The sequence below is a fragment of the Dreissena polymorpha genome, chromosome 9, assembly GCF_020536995.1.
Source record: "Dreissena polymorpha isolate Duluth1 chromosome 9, UMN_Dpol_1.0, whole genome shotgun sequence".
Lineage (NCBI taxonomy): Eukaryota > Metazoa > Mollusca > Bivalvia > Myida > Dreissenidae > Dreissena > Dreissena polymorpha.
The window spans coordinates 44,504,099-44,530,257 of record NC_068363.1 but is presented as its reverse complement, the minus strand read 5'-3'; the positions used below and the strand labels follow the sequence as shown (position 1 = coordinate 44,530,257).

General features: G+C 34.5%; 1 protein-coding gene across 1 annotated transcript in view; it reads right to left on the bottom strand.

The window, feature by feature from the left end:
- Positions 1-3,551: 3,551 nt before the first annotated feature.
- Positions 3,552-26,159, bottom strand: part of LOC127846530 (uncharacterized) — a 34,385-nt gene continuing 11,777 nt past the window's right edge. Inside the window, exons 10-13 of the mRNA XM_052377883.1 lie at positions 6,879-6,975; positions 6,147-6,311; positions 4,009-4,175; positions 3,552-3,826 (exon numbers count right to left, since the gene is read on the bottom strand). Coding sequence (XP_052233843.1) covers positions 3,803-3,826; positions 4,009-4,175; positions 6,147-6,311; positions 6,879-6,975 — 453 coding nt within the window. The 3' untranslated portion in view covers positions 3,552-3,802. The remainder of the gene's footprint in view (positions 3,827-4,008; positions 4,176-6,146; positions 6,312-6,878; positions 6,976-26,159) is intronic.

The following is a 26,159-nucleotide window of genomic DNA, read 5'->3' as shown; positions in this document are numbered from 1 at the left end:
AACCCGTTTTGCAATAAACTCATCACACATCTTCTTATTGATGCCAATTGATAGGAAACTTTGCAAAGAAAGTCTCAAATGTCGTGTATAAGGATTTTTTTCAAAATGAGACAGACATGTAAGATTCGACCAAACTATACAATACATTGAAAGTGATCAATTTCATGAGTACATGTGATAAAACAATACAGAATTGGTATAAACAGTGAGTTCAACCAATTTCATGATAAAGTCAAGAAAATCCAGAAATGCAATAATTTTATTGCAAAACTGGTTGCAGTGACTATAACCACCCGTTTTGCAATAAACTCGCTTTGCAATTATTTTATTGCGAAACAGGTTTGAGTGTCTTATTGCAATTTGAAATTTGTATAACAACCCGTTTTGCAATCAACGCATTTTGCAATAAACTCATCACACATGCATTAATTTATTCAAATTGATTGGAAACAGTGAAAAGAACATTTCAAATGTCGTATTAACGGATTTCAGTTTTAAACATATTATGACCGTGTTGTACGATTTGCTCAAATAATAAAATACGTGGCAAGATATTAATTTCAGGAGAAAATATGATAAAACGACACACTACGTTTATAAGAAATTATTTCAACAAATTTGGCAATTATGTGCAGAAACATTCTGTATTGTTGTATCAAATTTATCTTGTAGACGACATTTGAAACTTCCTTTATACCAAATCAATTTGAAACAATAAGAATATATGTGATGTTTTTTTTTTGCGAAACGGTTGTTACACAACATTCACATTGAATTAGACACTTTTACAGGTTTATCAATACATTATTGTATATCAACTTAAGTACTAAATTGGTTGAAATCACTTTCAATACCTATTCTGTGTTGTTTTATCGTATTCAGTATCGTCATTTCAACACCTTCCATGCTTTTTAATTTTTAGTCAAAACTCACAGTTTTGTCTATTTTGTGATATAATATTATTCAAATAAGACATATGAAACTTTATTTTAATGTTTCCAATCCCTTTGGATTAATTTAAACGTGTGTAATGATTTTATTGCAAAACGGGTTTTTGCACAACGGGTTATTGGAAAAATATCAAATTGCATTAAGACACTCCAACCCGTTTTGCAACAAAATGATTGCAAAACGGGTTTATTGCAAAACGGGTTGTTATTAAAAAAAATCAAATTGCAATAAGACACTCCAAACCGATTTGCAATAAAATTATTGCATTTCTGGGTTTTCTTCAATTAAGAATTAAATTAGTTGAAATCACTTTCTATACCAATTCTGTGTTGTTATATCACATTTACTCATGAAATTGATCGATTTAACTGCCTTTTATTTGTTGGTCGAATCTTACACCTCCGTTTTATTTTGAAAAATGATACTTATAAACGACATTTGAGACTTTCTTTTAAAAGTTTCCAATCAATTGGAATCAAATAGTACATGTGTGATGAAATAGTGCAAAACGAGTTTATTGCAAAACGGGCTGTATTTTTTTTTACATGGCAATAAGACACTGCAACCCGTTTTGCAATAAAATTATTGCATTTCTGGGTTTAATTCGCTTAAATATGAAATTCTTAAGATCCATTTTTATATCTTCAATGTTTGTTAATTACTATGTCTGTCTAAAGTATACATGTTATGATTCATATTCACGTGTTGTCTGTCATACAGGTATCTGATATCTATACATGTATATATATATATATATATATATATAGAGAGAGAGAGAGAGAGAGACGATATATAAGATATATATATATATAATATATATATATATATATATATATATATATAATATATATATATATATATATATATATATATATATAATATATATATATATATATGTAAGAGAGAGAGAGAAGAGAGAGGAGCGAGAGAGAGGAGAGAGAGAGAGAGCAGGAGAGAGAGAGAGAGACGAGAGAGAGAGAGAGAGAGAGAGAACGATATATAGAATAGATACGATAGATATATAGTAGAAGAACATGATAATTATTTGTTGCACGATGTTTATTCAATGAGAACTGTATCCACCACTATATCTCTTACTTTGTTAAAATTGTTGATTAAATCTGTACGCTTTTTTTTCAATATGTCCACATTACAGGTTTTACATCCAATTAATTAATACATAAACACTGAAATTTTTCAGATTTCAGACTATATTAAAATGAAAGAAAAGAAAATTGTATAAACATTGTTAACGCTTCCTGCGCTCATTTATACAAAGGTCATTTATTATATACGAACTCTAACAATCTAGGGGAAGCAATCGCGATATATGAACACATCGGGACTTACTGATTTTCCTCCCTTAACGATCTGTTCACCTTTATACTTTTAATGAATGAAGCACCAAAGCAATCGATTAAAAGTTTTCTTCCTACTCTATCAGATACTAAATGCAATCATCTGAACCAGAAGTATATTTGTATTCACTAATGTAGGCTAGAAGCTTTATTGTAAGCTTTATTGCTGAATAAATGTTGTTGTTTGTTTGTTAATTTTTTGTCGAATCTTACACCTCTTTCTCATTATATACAAACTCCCTTAATACGACATTTGACTATTTCTTTTCAGCTTTTCAAATCAATTTGAATCAATAGTGTAATGAGTTTATTGCAAAACGAGTTTAGCTCAAAACGGGTTGTAATAAAAAAATGCACATTGCAATAAAACAAGCAACACGTTTTGCAATAAAATTATGCACTTCTGGGTATTCTTCACTTAAATCCCAAATTGGTGAACATCACTTCATATATACATCCAGCCTTGTTTTATCATATTTACCTTGCAGACGACATTTGAAACTTACTTTATACCGTTTCAAATCAATATAAAACAATTAGTATATATATGTGATGATTTTGTTACACAAAATTCATATTACAATAAGTAATTTCAACAAATTTTTCCATATATTATTGCATGTTTGCGTTATCTTAACTCTAGTACTAAATTGTTTGAAATCACTTTCGATACACATTCTGTGATGTTTTATCGTATTACATCTCGAAATTCCCCACCTTCCATGTATTTTAATTTTAAATCTTAATTCACAGTTTTGTCTTTTTTTTAGAACAATATTATTCAAATACAACATTTGAAACTGCCTTTTAACTATTCCAATACATTTGAAATAATTAATACAAGAGTGATGATTTTTATTGCAAAACGGGTTTATTGAAAAACGGGTTGCTATAAAATTTTCACATTGCAATTCAACACACCAACCCGTTTTGCAAAAAAATTATTGGAAATAAATGTGCGATGATTTTATTGCAAAACGGGTTTATTGCAAAGCGGGTTGTTTTAAAAAAATCAAATTGCAATAAGACACTCAAACTCGTTTTGCAATACATTTATTTCAAAACAGGTTAATTGCAAAACGGGTTGTAACACTCTACACAGTGGAACTATGCTTCCGTACTTTTATCACACCCGTTTAAACATCAAAGTACTGGCGGCTATACCAAGATTAGAGTCATAACTCATGGCTTGGTAGTCACTTAATTGTCCTGGTCGATAAAGTCCATTCAGGTCACAACATACCAAAAGATTTCCTGCACAAATTCAATGTAAAAGCAATAACTTTAACAAAAAATAAAGTCAAACTTTTGCGCGTAGACACCCCCATAACCATACCTTTTCTTAAAGAGCATTCCAAGCCGCAATGATTTAAACAATAAAAAACATAGGTCATCCAATATGTAAGAAAGAACTCAATGCGAATCAGCGGTCACTGTTTTATGGCCATCTTTTTACCGGCATCTCTCCAGTTGATGATGGTTTCCCGCAACTGTCAAAGTCTTATGTAGTCTCCAACCTAAAAGCAAAACAGGGAATTTGTAGTATACAACAATGTTTTCCCTACCACATGAACACAGAAATATTCAAAAATAAAGTCATGGCAAGTGCCCGTACAGAGAATTGTGTCTTCAAATAAATGAAGATTTTGTTTTTAGAGGGTATAGCATTGAACACCAAAAGTATTTAGTGTATTGTAACCTTCAGATTGGTGTATCTGTAGCAGGCACTGTACCACCAGCCCCCTTTATGCGTTGCTGCACAATTTATCCCTGCAGGGTCTACGTCATGATCATACGTACTGAAGGCATTTCCGGCTGGAGAACCAATAGTGTCTAAACTACTGCCAAATGAGTTTTCGATGAGTACTGTAAGACAAAATCAAACACACAAAAATGTTACTTTAATCTTATTGGCGTCGCACTGAAGTACGGCGACTAGTATGTAATACGTTGTTTTTTCGCTTATGGGAGGAGAAGTTATTTTACGGATCACTGTATATATTTTCTTTGTCAGAATATCTTGCATAGTGGTGATTTTTTGTGTAAATTAGTGTAGATGAGTACTGCATTTGTGCCTATTACATTTACTACAACATTTATTGCCAATAATGCAAAGCTAATTGTTTTAATTAATAACTGATCACAGGGACTGTGAAATAACAAAAGATCACAGGGACTGGGCAAATACGCGAACCGGTGAAACTTTCTGGTTTGGTATAAAAACAAAACTTCTTTGTTCCACTATCCTAGCAACCACCTAGTTACTAATAAAGGCGCTATAGAGCGCGAAGCGCGGCACGTATTATTAATTGTAATAATGAGTCTTGATAAAGGAAACAGCCGCTTATCAATGAGGAGCACCATCACAGCACCCCAGTCTCATTACTATGAAGTCCTCCTACAGGTTTTTTTTAAGAACCACATATAGAAGGCCGCAGTCCTGAACTATATCTTGCCAGTGGTATGGACCCTTTCGTATGGACCTTTAACCCCGCTCACAATCCAGCGTTTAAACTTCCGGGTTTACATTTAAACCGACTATTAATAGCTTATAAATATCTTAGTTAGAAGGTGATTTTTCAAGCGGCTCCGTAGTGAAGTGGTTACACGCTCGCTCCACATGTGAGAGGCCCAAGGTTCGAGCCCCAGTAGAATCAAATTATTTTATTTGTGTTCTATGTTAACTTTTTGTTTTGATGTAGACATTTTAGTTTAAATAAATATGCTGTGTTATTGTAACCATTTTTTGTTTTTATTATGCCCATGAAATATATGTGTGAGAGGGTGGGGGGTCGTAAACACATTAAAACTTTTACAGTGTTTTCATATCAATGAGTACTGAACCCCTATCGTAAATGAGCAACGTAAGAATAAGTTCAGAATCATCTCCCCTTGAAGTTGAGAAAAAATAGGAAATTACGTTTACAAGATGAAGCAGATTTTTTAAAACCTACACAGTTCTGTTCCATTAATGAAAACTGCACACCGATGCCAGTAAAAAAAGGAAACCAATGTAAATAAAATGAACTATGAAATATTTGGGGGTTACAACACAAAATCATAGATAATGGTTAGTTGGGGGTTATAACACAACATCAAAGATAATGGTTATTTGGGAGTTATAACACAAAATCATAGATAATGGTTATACCAGTATCTTTTTCTATTTTGTTTAAAATAATCGGCCAATATATTAATATTTACAGTAGAAAAAAATCGTTCCATGTAACTTCATTGAGTGCCTTTTACACTGAAATTCCCGACGCCCTTTAATGCTTTAAGTTATGAAATACAAACGCCATTGTATGCATGTCAATTCACATCACTGCTAATTGAGCAATCGTACATTTTGTGTGAAGAATGTTTATGTCATTTATTATACGTTGTCATAAACCACTTCTCCGGTACCGAATGTTTGCATTTTGAAACTAAACCGATTGTCGAAAACGAGAGGGCTTTCATGTTCTTCAAATGTAAAAGTAAAGTACGTATTAACTCATTTATGCCTAGCGGACTCTCCCATCCTTCTAAATTGGATCAATTTATTTCCAAAATTTGGGATGTCTAGTATATTTTTTTCTATATTTAGAATATTTCTCACAGAAATTCCTTTAAGAAAACAGCGCAGACCCAGATGAGACGTCGCATCATGCGACGTCTCATCTGGTTCTACGCTGTTTGCCAATGCCTTTTTATCTAGACGCTAGGCATAAATGGGTTAAGCAATTACCCAGCTTAATCAATATGTCTATGTTCAAGAAATGTCATTATATATTTAGGTAGTCAAAGTAAGCTGAATAATCTACGCAAAAAATAATTCACAAACACAGCTCTTACCCCCGTCTGACCGTAATCGCGACCCAAGATTCAACGTGTACTTAGTGCCAGGTTGCAGACTGAAGTTGCCATACATATCGTAGCCATTGCTTCCATTCGAACGTACAATGTCCACTCGGAGTTGATAAGAACCACTTGAGGTTATTTCGTGAATGTATTTAAGACCTGGAATTGAAAAAACTTACTCATATAATCGATATGTATAGTGCTCGATACTTAGTGATTTTTTATTTGTGCATTTTGATACAAGTAAACAATTTGTTTATGATAGAGATTTACTGGTTAAAACTTGGAAAGTAAGTCGTTCATTAGTTGTCTAACTTGTCCATATTGTGTCGTATTCAGCGACTTGATCGGACTTCTTTTAATATTCATGTTGAATTCTAAAGAACTTTCGCGAGTGTTTATTATCATGTTTGTCCATTGTATAATGTTTTGTATAAATATAAATAAAAATAGACTTTGAAAATAAAGCTGGTATTAAATAAGGAAACTAAATCAAGACGTAAAACAAACTGGTTTGCTACGTCTTTATCACACTTTCTGATTAAAAACGTATTTTAAGTTAAATCCAGAACAGCACAAGCATTTACTGATATTATGATAACGTTTTGAATAAAAACATGAACTAAAGAATTGTAAGAGCTTTACTATGTTTACGCGATACTTAACATTAACTTTTTGTATCGAGTGCCATGAATATATATCCTTATTAGTGGCTGAATCTATTACCGAGCCAGTGTTCAGCGTGAACTGATCCAAAGCCGTTTTCATAGTCACTGAAGTTCCGATAGAAATCCTCACTGCCATCGAACCGCTTTTGAAAGACCTAACAAAACAAAAATCACAAACTGAAAACCGTGTATTGAAGAAGAATGACAAATATGCAAACAGCATGCTGTGATAGACCCAAACATAACTTAAAGCATTTATAAATATAAAGCAATGGCCATATTTATACAAATTCATGAGAACATGTTAAATGTCTTTATCACATGCCATACCCTGTTTTCCATGTAATATAACCATTACGAATATTTTTATCTTACACATGTGTAGTAAACTTTTTAAGCGTTTTCTTTTGCTTAGTTTTCGTGCGATTGACCGATCGCATTTTGTAATTTTGCGTAAATGACGTTTCAACGTCAAATGACGTCACGAAATGTAAACAACATTCGGGCTTTATCAGTTTGTTTGCGTAAATATTTATTTAATTTGCTCATTTGAAAGCATGTGTTACAAAAGATCTGACACTCGTTGTCATTTCATACTATATTTTATTAACCTCGTCCAGGAAATTCGTTAGTAAGCTCTCCAAAGGCTTGCTTACTAACAAAATTCCTGAACTCGTTTAATAAAATATGGTATGATATGACAACTCGTGCCAGATCATATATTTCTTATATTCTATTTTCATATGTAAGCGACCATTAATTTCCAAATGTTGTATTTTATTAAATGTTATATATAGTTGAACCTTTGACCATATACAAGTGAATTATGGGTAGTATATCATTACCTCATTATTTTGATACTTCAAGCAACAGAAATTGTGATTTTTAGCATGCCATAAAATATATGAAATAGCAATCGTTCAACCTTCAAGAAATCAAATATCAATAAAAAAAGAAGATTTTTTTTACGGGATTTCGACGCAAATTTTAAAAATCAGTTTCTCATAGTAAATTGTTTATTTCTTTTGTTTCAATGGCACGCGCGCATATAAAATCGACGATCGGGACATATGTATGGAACTTTCCGCAGTCGTGGTAAGCAAAAGTTGCATGATATTTGATGAAGTTACAGAGTGGAGACCGTGAAATGACGAACAATGGCTCGGTTGGACACGTCACCAGGCACGACTCTCTGTGCAAGACTGTTCTCCAGGTTATGCTAAAGGGAGGTCGAAGTCGGCGCCGGCAGCAGAAAAGCTGGATGGACGATGAAAAAGAATGGACACTCATTCCCATGGATGAATAACTCTCAGAGCACACAACAGACCTGACTGGAGGAGAATTTCTGTATCGTCGTCCCTCATTTATCCCCAACGGCCAAGATATTGATGATGACTATGATGATGATGATGATGATGATGATGATGATGGTGATGATGATGTTGATGTTGATGTTGTTGTTGATGATGATGAGGATGAGGATGAGGATGATGATGATGATGATGATAATGATGATGATGATGATGATGATGATGATGATGATGATGATGATGATGATGATGATGATGATGATGATGATGATGATGATGATGATGATGATGATGATGATGATGATGATGATGATTATAATGATGATGATTATGATGATGATAATGATGACGACGATGATGACGATGACAGTGTTGACAGGCTGTATTCTGTTAGAATTTGACCTTTTACCTTTAAGTAAGACTTTGATTAAAGGTTTGGAAACGGTCTTACACGCAACGCGCCGTGTCCTTATAGTAAACTTTGTGGTACGTTGTTTTCGAATGCATGATCGATGATGAATTTTCCGTCAAGATAATCTTCATTGAGCCCAAATTTGACATTTTACCTCTAAATGTAACCTTGATATTTAAGCTCGGGAGACTGGTCATAAATGCGACAAGTCATCTCCACATGGTTAATATGTGTGAACAATAGGTTTGTAATTACGTGCTGGATGATGATATGACCTGAAAAGAAGCCCCATAAGATATTCAGAATGCAATATTATTGTAAATCTATGCGTTTTGTGCAGCCTATTTATGATAAATTTATGAAAATATAAAACAGATGTTACAAATCGCTTTATTTCTAAGGTAAATTGTAATTTAGACTAACTCCTATTGCACGAACGGAGCACATGTACATGTGTAATCCAGCCGTTCTTCGGCTTTAAAAATGTTTCAGTTCAATAATTCAAGCAAGCTTGAGTAATTAAAAAAATATGTTAAGCATGTGTGCATATGTTTTTCTTGTTATATATAGTAACTCATGTCTGCCATTTTGGCGTGTGAACGACAATAATGAGGCGCAAACATGCCAAATAATTGACACCCAAACGTGAGATATGTATGATTTTTCCTTTTGACAAAAATATACTTTTACATGTAGTAGAAGGATCTTTTGCTATGTTGTTTTGCCACTTTAACAATTTAATAAGTCACCAAAATGCAGGCATGATCAAATAAAATATTTTTGTCGTATCCACATCGGTATTTGTCGGTCTAGTTTTTCGATAGGTTGCGATTTTACGGGGTGCGCCTCACATACGCGCAAACCACAAGTTCTGACAGCAGGGTAACGGTTTGATAATGAGCAGTTTTTTAGAAAGCACCCATCGGCAGAAAAATGATGAAGATCCAAATTAATTCATTGTAAATGATATTTTTTGGCTTGGAAGTATATATTTTGAGAAGGACGTTTGGCTAGTATCGGCTTATATTGAATGTTTATACATGTACAGTGTAAAATAGTAGGTATTTCATGGAAAAGCTAATCTGCTGATGACGTTAATGGCTACCATGCACACTGTTAACCTGTCATAATCGTAAAATATCAGTGTACTTCTGTTTTGAAAAATTGCGTGATTTCTTTTCTCTGGGATACATTTGCTTACATCGAGCGACACTCTCGAATATGCTTGGACAGTTTTTACCAGGGCTGCACCTACCAACGCATGTGTTGTCATTTGAATAAAAACTTTTTTTGCTATAGTTTGTTTTTATATTTAAGACAAATAATGAAAATCAAAATAGTTGTATTATTTCAAACATAAGTCTTTTTAATTCGAGGCGGCGATAGAGCCAGAACAGCCGCCAGGCATATCTAAAACGAGCTTGTTGTGTGTTTGTTAATTTAACTCTTACTATTTTCTTTATTATCAGTCTAAGAATTAGATGGTGATAACAGATCATGGTTTGAACTTACTGATAAATTTATCGTTATCAGCTAAGACGTAACAAATATCAATGTTGCTTTTATATATTAAAGCTTAAAGAAAGCGACCAATGGTTGCCATCTTTTTATTCTAATTGATTTTCAGCCTCGCATATGTTAACCTATTTTTAATTCCAATAAGGTAAGAACTTATACCAGATTACACTAAGTATGTTATTTAAAAGGTATTATTTCAATAAAAACACGTACATTCTGTAGTTGTTTATTTAAAAAAACGCGTTATATATATATAAAATAGACAACTATATATATTTATATCCAGACTATTAATAATTAAACTGATACTACCGTCCATCCTCCTCCATCCGTCTCCATGTCACAATACACCTGAATCTTGATACGAGTGATAGGAGTGGTGATGTTGTACCCGCCACTGAGACGAGCAACACCACTGCGTAGTAGCTCGGAGCAGTCTTCCACTGAGTGAAGAGCAACAAAAATATATCAAAACATGTTCCTGATATATTGTTAACAGATTAGGAACGAAAACAAGTTACAACACATGGTAGGGCCGAATTCGACACGATTTGAACAATCTTCATAGAGGACCTCCATACAATGCTTCAAGTCAAATACCACCATCTGCCTTGTGGTGGTAGAGAAGATTTGTTCAGTTCACTGTGTGCATGTAAAGAAAACAAGTAAAACTTAGGGCGGAGCCAATTTGACCCCAGATGCATATTTTGAACGAATCTTGTAGTGTAAAACCATGTTACATTATAGGCTTAATTTCTCGGCTTTGTCGTTTAAGGAAAAGTCTACATAAAGTAGGTAATCCAGCTTAGTTTTTACCCTCAGGTCATGATTTGAACAAACTGTTTATAGGACTTCTATACGATTCGGTATAACACATATTTGAACCACTGAGAGTCGCGGTTTCGGAAATTTCTTTATTATCTAATGTAAAAAAATATTTTAGCTCGTGTGACCTAGATTTAAAACGGACCATTTGAACAACCCAAGCAATATTCCTGTTAAGATTCTTGTACATATTCCAAGATCTAAAGGACGAAATGTCTTTTGAAGCAAATTATTGACGACAAAAACCACAAGACAGACAATAAACGACACACGGCTTCGGACGCCTGACAACCATCCGCCTCAATAGCTCATCATGAGCAGTTCGTGCTCAAGTGAGCTAAACATATAAGTACCTCTAGTTTGGCAATTCTTGTTACACAGGTCATCATCGCAACAGTGGAAACAATCATGCAGACCATGTGACCCAGTAAGTGTGGATGTAATTTGACTGCGTCTACCAATTAGGACGCCTCCAGGGTGAGACACGCAGTGCTGAAATTTTTCTGTCTTTTTATGAAAGGGATATCGGAGTAAAATAAACATTAAAACAATCTTCCTTAAACATCGAACTTACAAATATATACATATATACATAGGAGAAAAAAAAAGAACTTGTGTCGACTTTTCAAGATTTAATGCGTCTATATTATATATAATACATACTTTAATTTTCATTCAACAATTGTGATACATGCATATTAATATACCACCATTTTCAATTTAGAGGTCAGTATTTGACGAGTTTAAAGAATAAACGGGTATATATGTGTGCATTAGAAGACTTCAGTACGCAAACGTAATTAAGCAAATAAATAAATAAACATATTATCTATAATACGTACGTCTTTTGGCATGCATCCGGATGTAAAGAGAATGGATCCAAAAGTGTCCTCACCATTAACACTTCAAACCTATGTTAAATGTACGTTTGTGTCAACAAAGAGTGAACTAACATAATCACGTGTTAATGAAACATCAAATATGTGATGGTTGTGTTTTACTTACAAGAGGAGAGATAAATCACATATGCACGACGGAAAAAGCGGGATAACTAGCTTGGGACATTTGATTTCCTTGAAAGGTCATTTACGCTTTAAAGTTGACTATACTTTATATTGTTATGTACTCCTAATGTATTGAAGAGAAGTACAATAGTAATGGGCTTTGTGACTTTGTGACTGTATGTTTTCAAAAACAATTTATGATGTAAATCATTATCTAATTTAAGCAGAATTGGGTAAGTGAATCAGACTGCTCATTTCGATTGTACCAAGCGTATTATACATGTATTCCACCCGGTCTCCTTGCCCAAAAGACAACAGGACAAGTGTATCGGAGTGCTTTGATCGGCTTCTGTTACGATGGTATAATAGAAATTAATAATGTTTGGATTATAGCTAAACAATCATCTCACACTGGTCAACCAGCATGCAAAACCAGAATAACACAGCATGTAAAACGTTGTTTCGACATGCATTGAGAAGACAATTTGCAGCAAACTGTTCTAACAAACACGAAGGTGATGAATTTTGAAGTCTTACGATAATGCGATGAAGTAATAACATAATAAAATGTCGATAACATAAATGATATTTTATCAATGAACATTTATTCATGAGATTTTACAAATAACTTCTTTGTATGACTTATTCAAAAACAGTTTCATCAAAGCCGGATCATTAGTTTACTAAATTTCGCAAGTAAACGAGTAATTCTTCACATAATTTCATATATGTAATTAGAGTGAAAAAGCTCCCTGATAAATCGTTCGATCGAAACTACCAGCTAATTGAAGCTTCATCATTCTTCATTTAGTCTAATATTTGAGCTGGTTAGTTAGTTATCAGACCAGAGTTTAAACAACTATTTCATCCTTGACTTTGGAACATAGTTCATGGGAAGAACATAACACGTTAAAATGTAGTGTTAGTTGCAAAAATTGGTTGGTTGGAAACGGAACCATATTTTTATTAGACGGTACTTAATATGGAATGAGAATAACACAACACGCGCTTTAAAACAAAACTTGCTAATGTAAAGAATGTAGGTTTATCAATTGTCCTCAATTATTCATTTTCCTTTCTAAACATACCTCCCCTTTTTGACAAACGTCAATACTATGGCAACGACCTTCAGGTAACGGATTATCACAACTATAGCACACGGGTCCACGTTGAGAAGGATATCCTGAATAAAACCCATTAAAAAATAACTTTATTTGATTAAATGTATATTGTGTAAAGCTACGATATGTGTTATGTGTTTAGTCATAACATGGGCTGTTACAGTATTTCATTTGAAAGTTTACATTTGACGCCGTTTTAGATCCGTATTGTGATAAGTTTGCATTTGTGTATTATTAGCTATCTGACTTAATTGATCCTTTGTATGTAGTATGTCATTTTAGTTCAAAGTTCTAGATCTTAATAAACGATGCTGTTGACGTGATTTTTAAAAAGATGAAAGGTATTGGTGCTTGGAAGGGTTGGGGTTTCACCAAAAGTAAACATGCAATACTAATCGCATAATAAAAAGTGATAATTCCTCGTTATAAGAGTTGTTTCGTTCCCACGACAATGTATCTCATTTTAAAGATTATTATTTTCACTTTACCTTCTTCGCCGCATCCGGCTTGGTTACACATATCCTTGTCACAACATTGGGTACAATGACTCGAACTGGAGGTTGAATTTCTGCACGACTTTTATTAAAAGTAAAAAACAAAAGTAAAAAACTTGCATTATGGAGAATACCTCATCGCACTTATAAACATTATGCCATTCAAGGACTATATATCAAAATCATCTACTGATACAATATATGTACTCAACATTTACCTGTTACCATGAATTCCCAGAAAACAACAACAAAATGAGAATGAGCACAGACGTGGAAATGTAATCAGTTAATGCTTACATTTTTTCTTTGCAATATTTATTAAAAGGTTTTTTACACATACGCGTTTTGCGAGACATCCAAGTTTGAAGCCTATTTCACCAAAGGCATTCGTCTGTCTCTCAACAAAGCACGACTGAAAATAAAATGAAGGAGCCACGTTGAATATTTCGAAATCAATTTTATCATTACAACTTGCCAATGGCGAATTTGGAGTTAGTTTTTACAACTATACTGCATTTTTTAGTTCATGTTGGAATCAGAAGTTCGTTACTTCTCAAAATAACATGCTTATTTATCATTCCAAAATTGGGATATCATACTTCTTGACTCCCATGATAATTAAGCACCTGTTATAGTACTATTTTACTCTGACCTTCTTCGACGGCGCTTGAATTAACACGATAAATGGCGCTTTGAAGTAAACAAACTGGTATAAAGATCAGTATTATTTGGTTTAACACATATAAAAAATTATTAATACAGTCACGTTATTGTAACTCTTGATAATACGTCTACATGTACGAAAATTGAAATAAAAATCGGAATTTTAGTAAATATCTTTAATAGATACCAGCTACTGATAGTTACAAGGCATAAACACTATTAGCTAGATAGTTTGCATTTGTTTTGACGACATAATCGACTCCAATCATGATTTAAATGTCTGTTTTAACACAAATATAATCTGTCATAATATACAACAGACATACATACAATGAAAACTCACATAATAGACCTTCAATTGTGACAAAGACATACAGCCGGTGAGAAAGACTTATGACTTCTTCACATTATCTCAATGACCTTTATATTCTCCAAATTTCGTGAATGTTCTTCAACGAGCATAATTGTTATGGACCGGCTTCGAAAAGGGAGGTTCTAGTTATTGACCTTCAAGTTAGAATGTGACATTCGCCAATATTACGCAATTATGTTATTAGCAGATCGTCTTAGTAACCTAAACATTCTAGAAAGGTTTGATACAAAATGGTAAAGGATATATGTAGTACGTACTTAAGTGTTACGCTAAGACGGACAGAAGAGGGCTTTCCTTTAATTCCCAATCCGCTTTGAGGCGGGGATTTTACAAAAATACAAAAACGCTATATATTATTTACATCATCGTCCGGACATGAGACAACCGTTTTTACAGTGTCGTGGCTGCACCACGTAGTCGCACTTCAGGCAGGTCAGCGCTTCAACTGTGCAAAAAGAATGTTAGAGAAATTACAACTGTCGCCCAAACATGATAAAGAATTCAAATCTTTACTTTTAAATGTGTACTGGAAATTAATAAAGTTGTATGAAATATAAATATGCGATAAACGTTTGTACCATTTTGCTCGAATATGCAGATTGACCAGATGGCAACCAATTCTGTAGGAACTTTCATTCTGAAAGGTTAACGCATTCGATATACAAAAACAATAGTTCAGAAGCGAAAGAAAGAGGTAATGACGCGATAAAACGAATTCAAAAGCATATATATACTTTATCGCGATAAAACAAACTCAGAAGCATATATATATACTTTATGTCTTTTTCAAGCATTTGTTTTATTATAATGTAAAAAACAAAACAATATAGACCGTCACGAAAGAAGCCAAACCCAAACTTACGTGCTAATCGAACAAGACACATACAGAAGAGTGACACTGCTGACGTGGATATAAGAGATACAATGTTCTACATTCAGTGTAGCTGATAAACTATGATCACGCTCGGTACATCCTCGACATGATTATGGGACGCATTGGATTCAATGGTTTCAACATGAGCCCACAAATTGCAACTATGCGAAGGGCATATATATTTGATAGAATGTAAATTTGACATGAGTTTTAAGAGCAGATCAATTGAAAAAAAATCATTTTAAGCTTAACATATGTGTGTTTCCTTAAAATAATTGCCGATTCAATTTTGTATTATAAGTGGTGATAGTGTGGTGTCCAAAAATAACTAGTGTCCGAGACAGATATGTTGACCGAATGGTGATATACACATGCCTCTTCGTTCATTCGCATTACACTGATTCCAAACTTATCATTTAAATATTAAATACATTTCCTGTTTAAATGTTTAAAGTGAATATACGTTTTTAAATGTCAATTTAAACATTCACTAAATCTTAAAGCGGCAAGTGAATATGATCTAAGAATTCAATAAATCGATTATATTTTAATGATACTATAAATATTATATTGTTTACTTCAATAAAATACAGAACTAACAAGTTTACGCCGAAACCGACGCGTTTACACGTAATTGATGCTAATACAAATAATTTGTCTGTGTGTTGACTGTTGTATGAGCATATCTGCACAATATACTTGGGATTTCACATCTGTGTATATGTTTATGTACATGAATGAGGTTTCGACTTTAAAAATGAAAAGTATTTGAATTTGTACAAAACATGATGATGTTGTGAACACCTTCTCCTTCGTTGTAGTATATTTGTATATGTATCAACTGTTTATCGCTTTTGAGAAAAAAAGTAAGATTGTATAATCATACTTGGTTTAAAAATGAGTCAGTATGTCTACAGGTTCCTTTCACTGTGCCTTTTCACGACTGTGCTTTTTCACGTTTTGGTAATTTGACAAAAATTAAAAAACAATCAGATTTATAAATGTTCGTTGTAGTTATGATATTTGTGAGGAAACAGTAATACTGAACATTAAACATACTCTAAAATAACCATTATATGCATCTTTTGATGATTTAAAATCCTGAAAATTATAAAACGTTGCAACAGTTTGGAGAGTTTTGTTGTTGTCGTTATATTTTGTGATACTTCGAAAATTCATTATATAGAGTATAAAATTCATCACTCATTACAAGAGCGCGGATGGCCGAGTGGTCTAAGCGATAGACTTTTACTCCATGGGTCAGTGGTTTGACTTGATAAAGTTTTAATATTTTATTAAACTAGTTGACAACTGTCTGTCTGTCTGTCTGTCTGTCTGTCTGTCTGTCTGTCTGTCTGTCTGTCTGTCTGTCTGTCTGTCTGTCTGTCTGTCTGTCTGTCTGTCTGTCTGTCTGTCTGTCTGTCTGTCTGTCTGTCTGTTCGTCCGTCCGTACGTCCGTCCGTCCGTCCGTCCGTCCGTCTGTTAACAAAGAAAGGCGTTTATTTTGTTCATGCTATTAAAGATAAGGTGTTAAATGGTTTCGATCGTTGACTACACATGTTGCGAATTATTGTCACAAATTAGACACCCAATCAACACTTTTTTACTCAAACGTGTTTACCGTAATAGAAAATTTTCAGTGGATATTACTGTCATTTAGAAAAGTGATAATGGCCAGGGAGATAATATTTCTAAAACTTGAAACGTATTGCATCAGCCATCGCTTATCTTGAGAAGGGCAGACAAATAAGGACAGACTTTTAAAATATGCGTTTCTTTTAAACGATGACTAACGCTCGATTGGTCATTGTCGGCTCGGGTACTAATTAAATGTACCCCGGGTACGGAAAATATACTTCGAGTGCTGTGGCTTGAAGACCGTACCAGGATCGGATAACATCAAGCAAAATATCGTGGTTAACCTTTAAAAGAGCGACACTTAATTAAGTCGATGGCAATTACGGTTGTTATTTCCTCTATTCTCTAGGCTGATATCACCGGTCCTCAGATTGGTTAATTAGGAGAAGGTTATGGGCATCGGCGTATTTAATCCGAACAACACCGGTTTCACGATTATTTTAGACACTGCAGCAAAGTATTTTTCCTTTTTATTGATGGTAAAAGGGAATATTGTACATTGAAATAATCTTAAACTTGCATAACAGGAAGAAATTATGATAATATAAGTCATCGTACTGAAAGACATGTTTTTCTAAATGTCGTTTTGCGCGTCTGTCTGTGCTACCTTTAAAGCTTTTCTTTATAGTAACGATTTTTCAATACGGGGTTAGAAGATAAAAATGATGATGATGATGATGATGATGATGATGATGATGATGATGATGATGATGATGATGATGATGATGATGATGTCTATGGGTAAGTACATTCGAAGAAACAGCATACAATTTCAGAAAAATAGAAAATTCAAGATATAACAAATCAGTTGCTTAAATAAGAGCATTTATTTAATGTTGTAGGCATATATTATGAAATTAAATTACACTGCAAGAAAATGCGACGCCAAACAAAGCATGGCCAAATTAAATTTGTAGTTTTTAAACACATGTTGAATTATTTTTTAGGAGATGGGTAATAAAAGTGACTTAAAATAATACTTTTTAATAACAATAATAATAATAAATATATTGTACTGATAATGATAATAATAATAATTATAATAATAATAATAATAATATAAAAAAAAAAAATAATAATAATAATAATAATAATAATAATAATAATAATAATAATGATGATGATGACGATGATGATGATGATGATGATGATGATGATGATGATGATGATTACTATTATTATTACTAATATTATTATTATTATTATTATTATTATTATTATTATTATTATTATTATTATTATTATTATTATTATTATTATTATTGTTGTTAATATATTATTATTTTGTATTATCATTTCATTTTTTATTTTTGTTTGATGGCACCTACAAAGCATTGAACATTGTTTTCAAGCTCGAATTCGTTGAAAGTCTAAACACAAAGACGCTCATTCATATATAGTTTGCTTAGAATCACGATCAGACGAGTTAACACACATTATTAACAAAAATAAATCAAAAGTAATAAAATATCATGTTAAAGATATGTGTTAAAGTTGCAATATTGATAACCAAACTTTAACATTTTAACAAAAACAGAAGAAACCGCAATGAAAATATCTGTTCTAATATACAAATCTTCTACTTAAATCTACACCCATTGAAACTTTGTCAAAACATTTCGATGCTTCTTTATGACAGTGCTGAAATGACAGATTTACGTGCTATAGGTTTATTGATATTGCAAATTTTAATGTAAAGGGCTTTATGTAAATTAAAAATTACTTTATGCCATTGCTATTCCCATAAACTGTTCGTATTGTTTTAAATTGTATCATGCACCGTCCAATGAAACTTCACAAATTATAGTTCTTATCAAGCACTTTATAAAATATTCGATCACTTTCTATAATAAGTATATAAAGCACTATTATGATTTACGACTTTAATGGTAAAATCAAACAATAACAAGGGCTGTTTGTAAAACATGCATGCCCCCCATATGGGCTGTCAGTTGTAGTGGAAGCCATTGTGTGAATACGTATTTTGGCACTGTGACCTTGACCTTTGACCTAGTGTCCTGAAAATCAATAGGGGTCATCTGCGAGTCATGATCAATGTACCTATGAAGTTTCATGATCATAGGCGTAAGCTTTCTTGAGTTATCAACCGGAAACCATTTTACTGTGTCAAGTCACCGTGACCTTGACCTTTGACCTAGTGACCTTAAAGTAAATAGAGGTCATCTGCGAGTAATGATCAATGTACCTATGAAGTTTCATGATCCTAGGCGTAAGCGTTCTTGAGTTATCATCCGGAAACCATTTTTCTACGTTGAGTCACCGTGACCTTGATCTTTGACCTAGTGATCTGAAAATCAATAGGGGTCATCTGCGAGCCATGATCAATGTACCTATGAAGTTTCATGATCCTAGGCATAAGTGTTTCTTGAGTTATCATCCAGAAACCATTTTACTAGTTCGGGTCACCGTGACCTTGACCTTTGACCTAGTGAACTGAAAATCTATAGGGGTCATCTGCGAGTTATGATCAATGTACCTATGAAGTTTCATGATCCTGGGCATAAGCGTTATTGAGTTATCATCCGGAAACCATTTTACTATTACGGGTCACCATGACCTTGACCTTTGATCTAGTGACCTAAAAATCAATAGGGGTCATCTGCGAGTCATGATCAATGTACCTATGAAGTTTCATGATCCTAGGCATAAGCGTTCTTGAGTTATCATCCGGAAACCATTTTACTATTTTGGGGTCACCGTGACCTTGACCTTTGACCTAGTGACCTGAAAATCTATAGGGGTCATCTGCGAGTCATGATCAATGTACCTATGAAGTTTCATGATCCAAGGTATAAGCGTTCTTGATTTATCATCCGGAAACCATTTTACTATTTTCGGTCACCGTGACCTTGACCTTTACCTAGTGACCTCAAAATCAATAGGGGTCATCTGCGAGTCATGATCAATGTACCTATGAAGTTTCATGATCCTAGGCCTAAGCGTTCTTGAGTTATCATCCGGAAACCATCTGGTGGACGGACATACGGACGGACATACGGATGGACCGACATGTGCAAAACAATATATCCCCACTTCTTCGAAGGGGGGCATAAAAAGTAAAACATAGCTCGTATTTGATATTGCACCGAAAAAAAACGATCAAAACATGCATTTACAATTGAGAAAACCGTTCACTTTTTATTATGTATATTTAAAAAAATATTTTGTCTTTGCAGGAGATGACATCTTTAGTAAGTTGATTGTGTAGTTTATATAAATTATAATAAAAATATTTGAACCTCGCTCTGGGAAAACAATGTTTAATGCGTGGGGCTTAAAATTTCGTTCTAGATTAGCATGTGCAGTCCGCACAGGCTAATCAGGGACAACGCTTTCCGTCTTAACTGGATTTTCGCTAAAAATTTACTTTTTTTAAATGAAAAGTTCCCAAAAGAGAAAAGTATCATACATGTACCTGATGAGCCTGGGCGGACTGCATGGCTAATCCGGGACTAAACTTTACGCACATGCATTCAGCTCATTTTCCGAAAGCGAGGTTCATTTTCAAAGTTTGAGACCATTTCAAACGTTTGCCGCGATCAGATTACCTCCCTTATAGGTAAATGGTAACTACTATCGTCACAAGTATAATTTTCCAGATTTGGAAGTATCTTTGCAAATTCGTCTTATTAAATCAGTATTAGTGCTTATAAGTGGTAAAATACCATTTTATTTGTAAATGCATTTTGGGGATCGATAGGTTATATTGTAATAATGCGCATTAAAAAAAATACATAAACATTTTTCTACGTAAGGAAGATTTTGTGATTATGCGAGGTCTGAGGAGGGGCGGGGGGTAGGGTGAGAGAGTAGCGTAAATATTTTAAAATATTTATCCTCCAGTTTTTATAATTTAATTTGATATATTTAGCAATTGATCATAATATTGGGTGATCGTTTAGCGAGACGTTAGTATTGTATAAAAGCTGCAATTAACACATTGTTAAAGTCATCCAAAAGTGGCTAGTAATTGGCATTAACATTGTCCAAGTATATCGCCTATCATAAAACAGAATATTACAAGCGAAGCTTCTCTTGTTGTGTACTATTACAGCATCGCATCGATTTGACGAGCAATATTCGCGAGCAATACTTAAGATAAGCAGTTATAAGGAAATGAATCCACATCACCAATATCAAATTTAAAAAGCCCATTAAAGCTCAAAATCGACGAACATTTCGTAAAATATTCGACAAATAAAGTTGACACATACGCGATTGCTCGTAAATGTTCGGATATCCTCGCGCAAATTCACATGGAATATATTGTGACCCAAGTATAAAAGCGAGCATTGTGTATCTCGTTAAGTCTATGTTACCATACCGCATCTAGCCGTTGAAATTTTGGTTATTGCTATAAGGAACAATGATTTTTTATTGGTGTTCTTCATTTTACGAAAACGTTAACGAAATATTCGTTGATTTTGAGTATTTATGTGGACTAACACTCAAATTCTAACTGCGCTGTGAAATAACAAAAGATCTGCATCTGCTGGTTTGCAACCAACCATCTATATTATAATTTGGTGGCGTAAGCCATTATAAATGAATATACCACACCTTATACAATATTACAATAACATCCATATCTCTCGTGCAGTCAATTTTCAATCGTTGGCAACATGACGCTATGCAATACGATTCATATAGAAACAACGATTTTTGCTTGTTACATTACATTAACATGGGATCACAATGGGTCTTATCACCGGTATCCACATACAAGTTATGCTCTTGCAGGCGACTATTTCGCTCTTTCAGTTTCTGTTTCATTGCCGGATCATTGAGGACTGCGATGTAGCACTGCGGCTGCGTGGCCTGTATGTGCTGCTCCTGGCGGCCACGTGACCGTCGTCATGGTTACCGTCCCAATTTCGATCGTTTTTGTGATCATTGTGCTGTTTAAATGACGATGTAGCAGTGTATTTGCTGGAAATTTTCATTTCGTCGTCGCTCCGACTGCCGTTTTCGTTCCGCATCGAACATTGGCACTGGCTGAAACGCGGGCTGAAAACGAAGACGCCGGTCTACTCTCGGTTTTGTTTTCATGCGACTCCAGTCTGCGCATCTCCACAGCGCATGCGCCGAAGTCAAACACCCCAACCATGAACGCACGACATTATGGAGGAATACACAGACAGAATTGTGCATGAGCAAAGAAAGATGGTAATAAATATGGCCAGGAGTCTGTGCTCAGTCTTATTTTCAGTGTAGCTGCATTTAGAGAACCACATGTCCGTGTCGCAGGGCCCCACCGCGAACACCCACACACCCCAACAGCCCCGCCACACAACCTATCAGCGATAGCACTGACGTCACGGTGTTTTCCGGTGACCTAGAATGAAACTTACAGTTAATCGAAATACATTTATTGATCTCGAATGGCACTAAAATGTGCATAATTTTAAAACAAGCATAAAACCATAACTCAAGTTGATTCATAATGAAAGTCAATACACGTTTTTTGATGGTGAGTTTTCATTCAGAAAGAAATTTATCTTAACATATGCGAACTAAGCAGTAAGAAACACTGGGAAAATAATAATATGCTGATGGCAAGCTAGTTTCAACGTGTTCTTAATAATTATTAATAATTAATTTGACAGATTACTTTAATGTTAACCACAAACTCCTGCCGATGAGCATATTTAAGGCAGTGTTGACAGTCAAGCTTTCAACAGCCGCAAATCTTTATAAATGATTGGTAACAATTTATAACTATTAAACACATGTTGCAACCGACATGTCTTTATCTTAATCCATCGCCGTAACAGCGCAAGGATATTGCAGACGTCATTCCGTTCGTGTGCGTATGTCCGTGCTTCTGTCCGTCGCAAACTTCTGTGCACAAGAATTTTTACATTTTTATGCAATATTTGTCAGACGTTTACAGAATGATTATTTCCAAGTACTGCAACGCATACTGTCAAGTTTTTACGATTCAGTTTATTTTTTTGTGGAGTTATTGCCCTTTGTTTAAAATGACACATACGTGTAAAAGCTTAAAAGCACTCCAGTTACATTTTTGCTTGCGGTGATCGTTAAACTTTTAAATAACAAGTGCTAAAGCGCATATTGTCGAGGTTATTTTAAGGAGTCATTGTCTTACATGTAGAATAACAATAAACAATAAACAATATGTGGTTAACACCTCCTTAATGCAATTCTCGTCAATCGTTCACAACATGATTATTTCGAAGTGCTACAGCTTGTATTGTGAAAATTTCGCGATAGACTTTCTAAAGGAGTTATTGTCTTTTGTTAAAAAAATTACAAATCAAAGAGTCCGTGCGCAACTCGCCTTACATTTTGTGTTCTTAATTTTACCCCTTTGGACAGCAATACAACCGTAGTGAGAGATACATTGTCCGTATCTTTTTTATTCATTTATTTTGACCTTGCAGTCAAGGATAACCCATGAAAGTGCAAGCACTTATTTCCAATGGGGTCCTTTGTTGTTGTTGTTTTTTTGCTAGAGAGACAGCATGCAGAAGAGACAGTATTGATATACAAGGGATCAGGGTGCGATACCCTAACTCTTTGCGAATAGACTCCTTGGTTCTTTTACGTGCTCAGTGTATAGCACCGATACACGCGAGAATTACCTGGGTTTCATACCAGTACATCTCTTGTAAGGTGGGAAACACTTGAAGCATTTCTGAAATTTCCAGTGTCCCACCCAGGAATTGAACCGGGGACCTCTGGAATGGTAGACCAGAGTGTTACCACTCGACTACCGCACCACCCATTGCTTATTGTTATAACTAAAAAATCGTTTCCGTAGAATTTTTCTTAGCAATTATATAATATATTATACATTATACAATATATACATGTATATATATGTTGACGCAATCAATGTCATTATGATTTATAGCCATTTTGAAAAACAAAAACAAAGTCTTTACCGCTCGCTTGATCTTGACGGCAGACGGTAAGTCCAGATAATAGTAGTCAAGCAGAGGAGCTTCCGTCATGAACACGTACAGAGAACAGATCCCGCCGCAGATTATCTGAAAAACATTGCAAAAATCGATATCTGAGCCTTGCTCTTGGAAAACGTGGCTTTATTCATGTGCGTAACGCGCACCCCAGTTTAGACTGTGCAGTCTTTATTCATGTGCGTAACGCGCACCCCAGTTTAGACTGTGCAGTCTTTATTCATGTGCGTAACGCGCACCCCAGTTTAAACTGTGCAGTCTTTATTTATGTGAGTAACGCGCACCCTAGTTTAAACTGTGCAGTCTTTATTTATGTGCGTAACGCGCACCCTAGTTTAGACTGTGCAGTCTTTATTCATGTGCGTAACGTTTAGACGCACCGCGCACCCAGTTTAGACTGTGCAGTCTTTATTCATGTGTGTAACGCGCACCCCAGTTAAGACTGTGCAGCCAGCACAGGTCAACCAGGGACGACCCTTTCCTCTTTTATGGAAATATTTCGTTTGAAGGAGGTCTATTATTAGCAAAAGCCACTTTGCACGGACAGTGTCATCCCTGATTAGCCTGAGCGGATTGCACATGCTTATCTGGGACGACACCTTACGCGTATGCATTAATCCCCGTTTTCTTTAACCAATCTTATATTTAGTTAGTTTATTCTTGATATTTTAGAAAATATAAATATTGTGAAGCAACCATAAACGCATGTTAAATATTCCTATGTACATGAAATTGTTTATAACGTACATCCATTACATGTGCTGATTTTACGAATTTTTAATTTCCTTAATTTGCATTGCTAACTTATATAAATTAAATACAGAAACTGTAAACTAAGTAGACATTTCTGAAAATAAATAATATAGGATCTTGCATGAGTGGTCGTTTTGTATGGCAAGCGGTTCGACGCATAATCCCAAGAAACTAGGTTTCTCATGAGAACCTAGGTTCTCACAATGGGAACCTTGGTTCTCAGAATGAGAACCTAGGTTCTCATGAGAACCTAGGTTTTCAAATGAGAACCTTGGTTCTCATGAGAACCTAGGTTTTCAAATGAGAACCTAGGTTCTTGTGAAAACCTAGGATACCAAACGAGAACTTAAGTTCTCAGAATGAGAACCTAGGTTCTCATGAGAACCTAGGTTCTCATGAGAACCTAAGTTCTATGAGAACCTAGGTTCTCATGAAAAACCTAGTTTCTCATGAGAACCTAGGTTCTCAAGCGTAAACCAAGGTTTTCAAATGAGAACCTAGGTTCTCATGAGAAACCTGGTTTCTTGGGATTTCATAAACCTTGGTTCTCATGAGAACCTAGGTTCTCATGAGAACCTAGGTTCTCGTGAGAAACCTGGTTTCTTGGGATTTCGTAAACCAAGGTTCTCATGAGAACCTAGGTTCTCATGAGAAACCTAGTTTCTTGGGATTATGCGTCGAATCGCTTGCCATAATTAACCTCCAGTTGTCTCCCATTGCTTGGTACACGCTGGCGGCATATGTGTAAAATGAATAGAAATAGGCGTGAAACCGTGAATGTTTCTCCCAAGAGCATTTTCTGAACAATGTTCAGACAATGCTCAGTATATTCTACGAAACTTATCTGTTGAATATTTGTGACAACAGGCAATTAGCCGTCGGTGACCGCTTCTTGTTCATGTTTCCGTGCATGGGGTGTTCTTGAGGAATGAAATTAGTAAAGTAATCGGTCGACATTGGTCTGAACACGTTAATAAAAAATTTAACTGTTTATGAAATACATCTTTAATTGTAAATATTATTTTGAGACTAAAAATTCAGATCAATCGTTACATAATACATTGTTACAGCATTGAATGAGTTTCAAATATTCAGTTCCCTTGTTCGGGCCTCAAACGACTGTACGGTACAGTTTTCTATTTTAGGTACGTCTGTGACCTACATGTAGGAAGCAATCATTATGGTATAAAGTTTATCTCTATTGATTATGTGTAATAATGTTTTATTCAATCGTAAGATATCGGCAACATTACAAGAAAAAACTTATGCGCTAAAGACTTTGCAAACATATTTCAATAACTTGAGATATCTGCAAAAATAAAGTTCTTAACGGCGTGTTTTCATTCTGTCCAGCCCTTGTGTAATCATATGTGAACCCCAGTGATCCTGCGA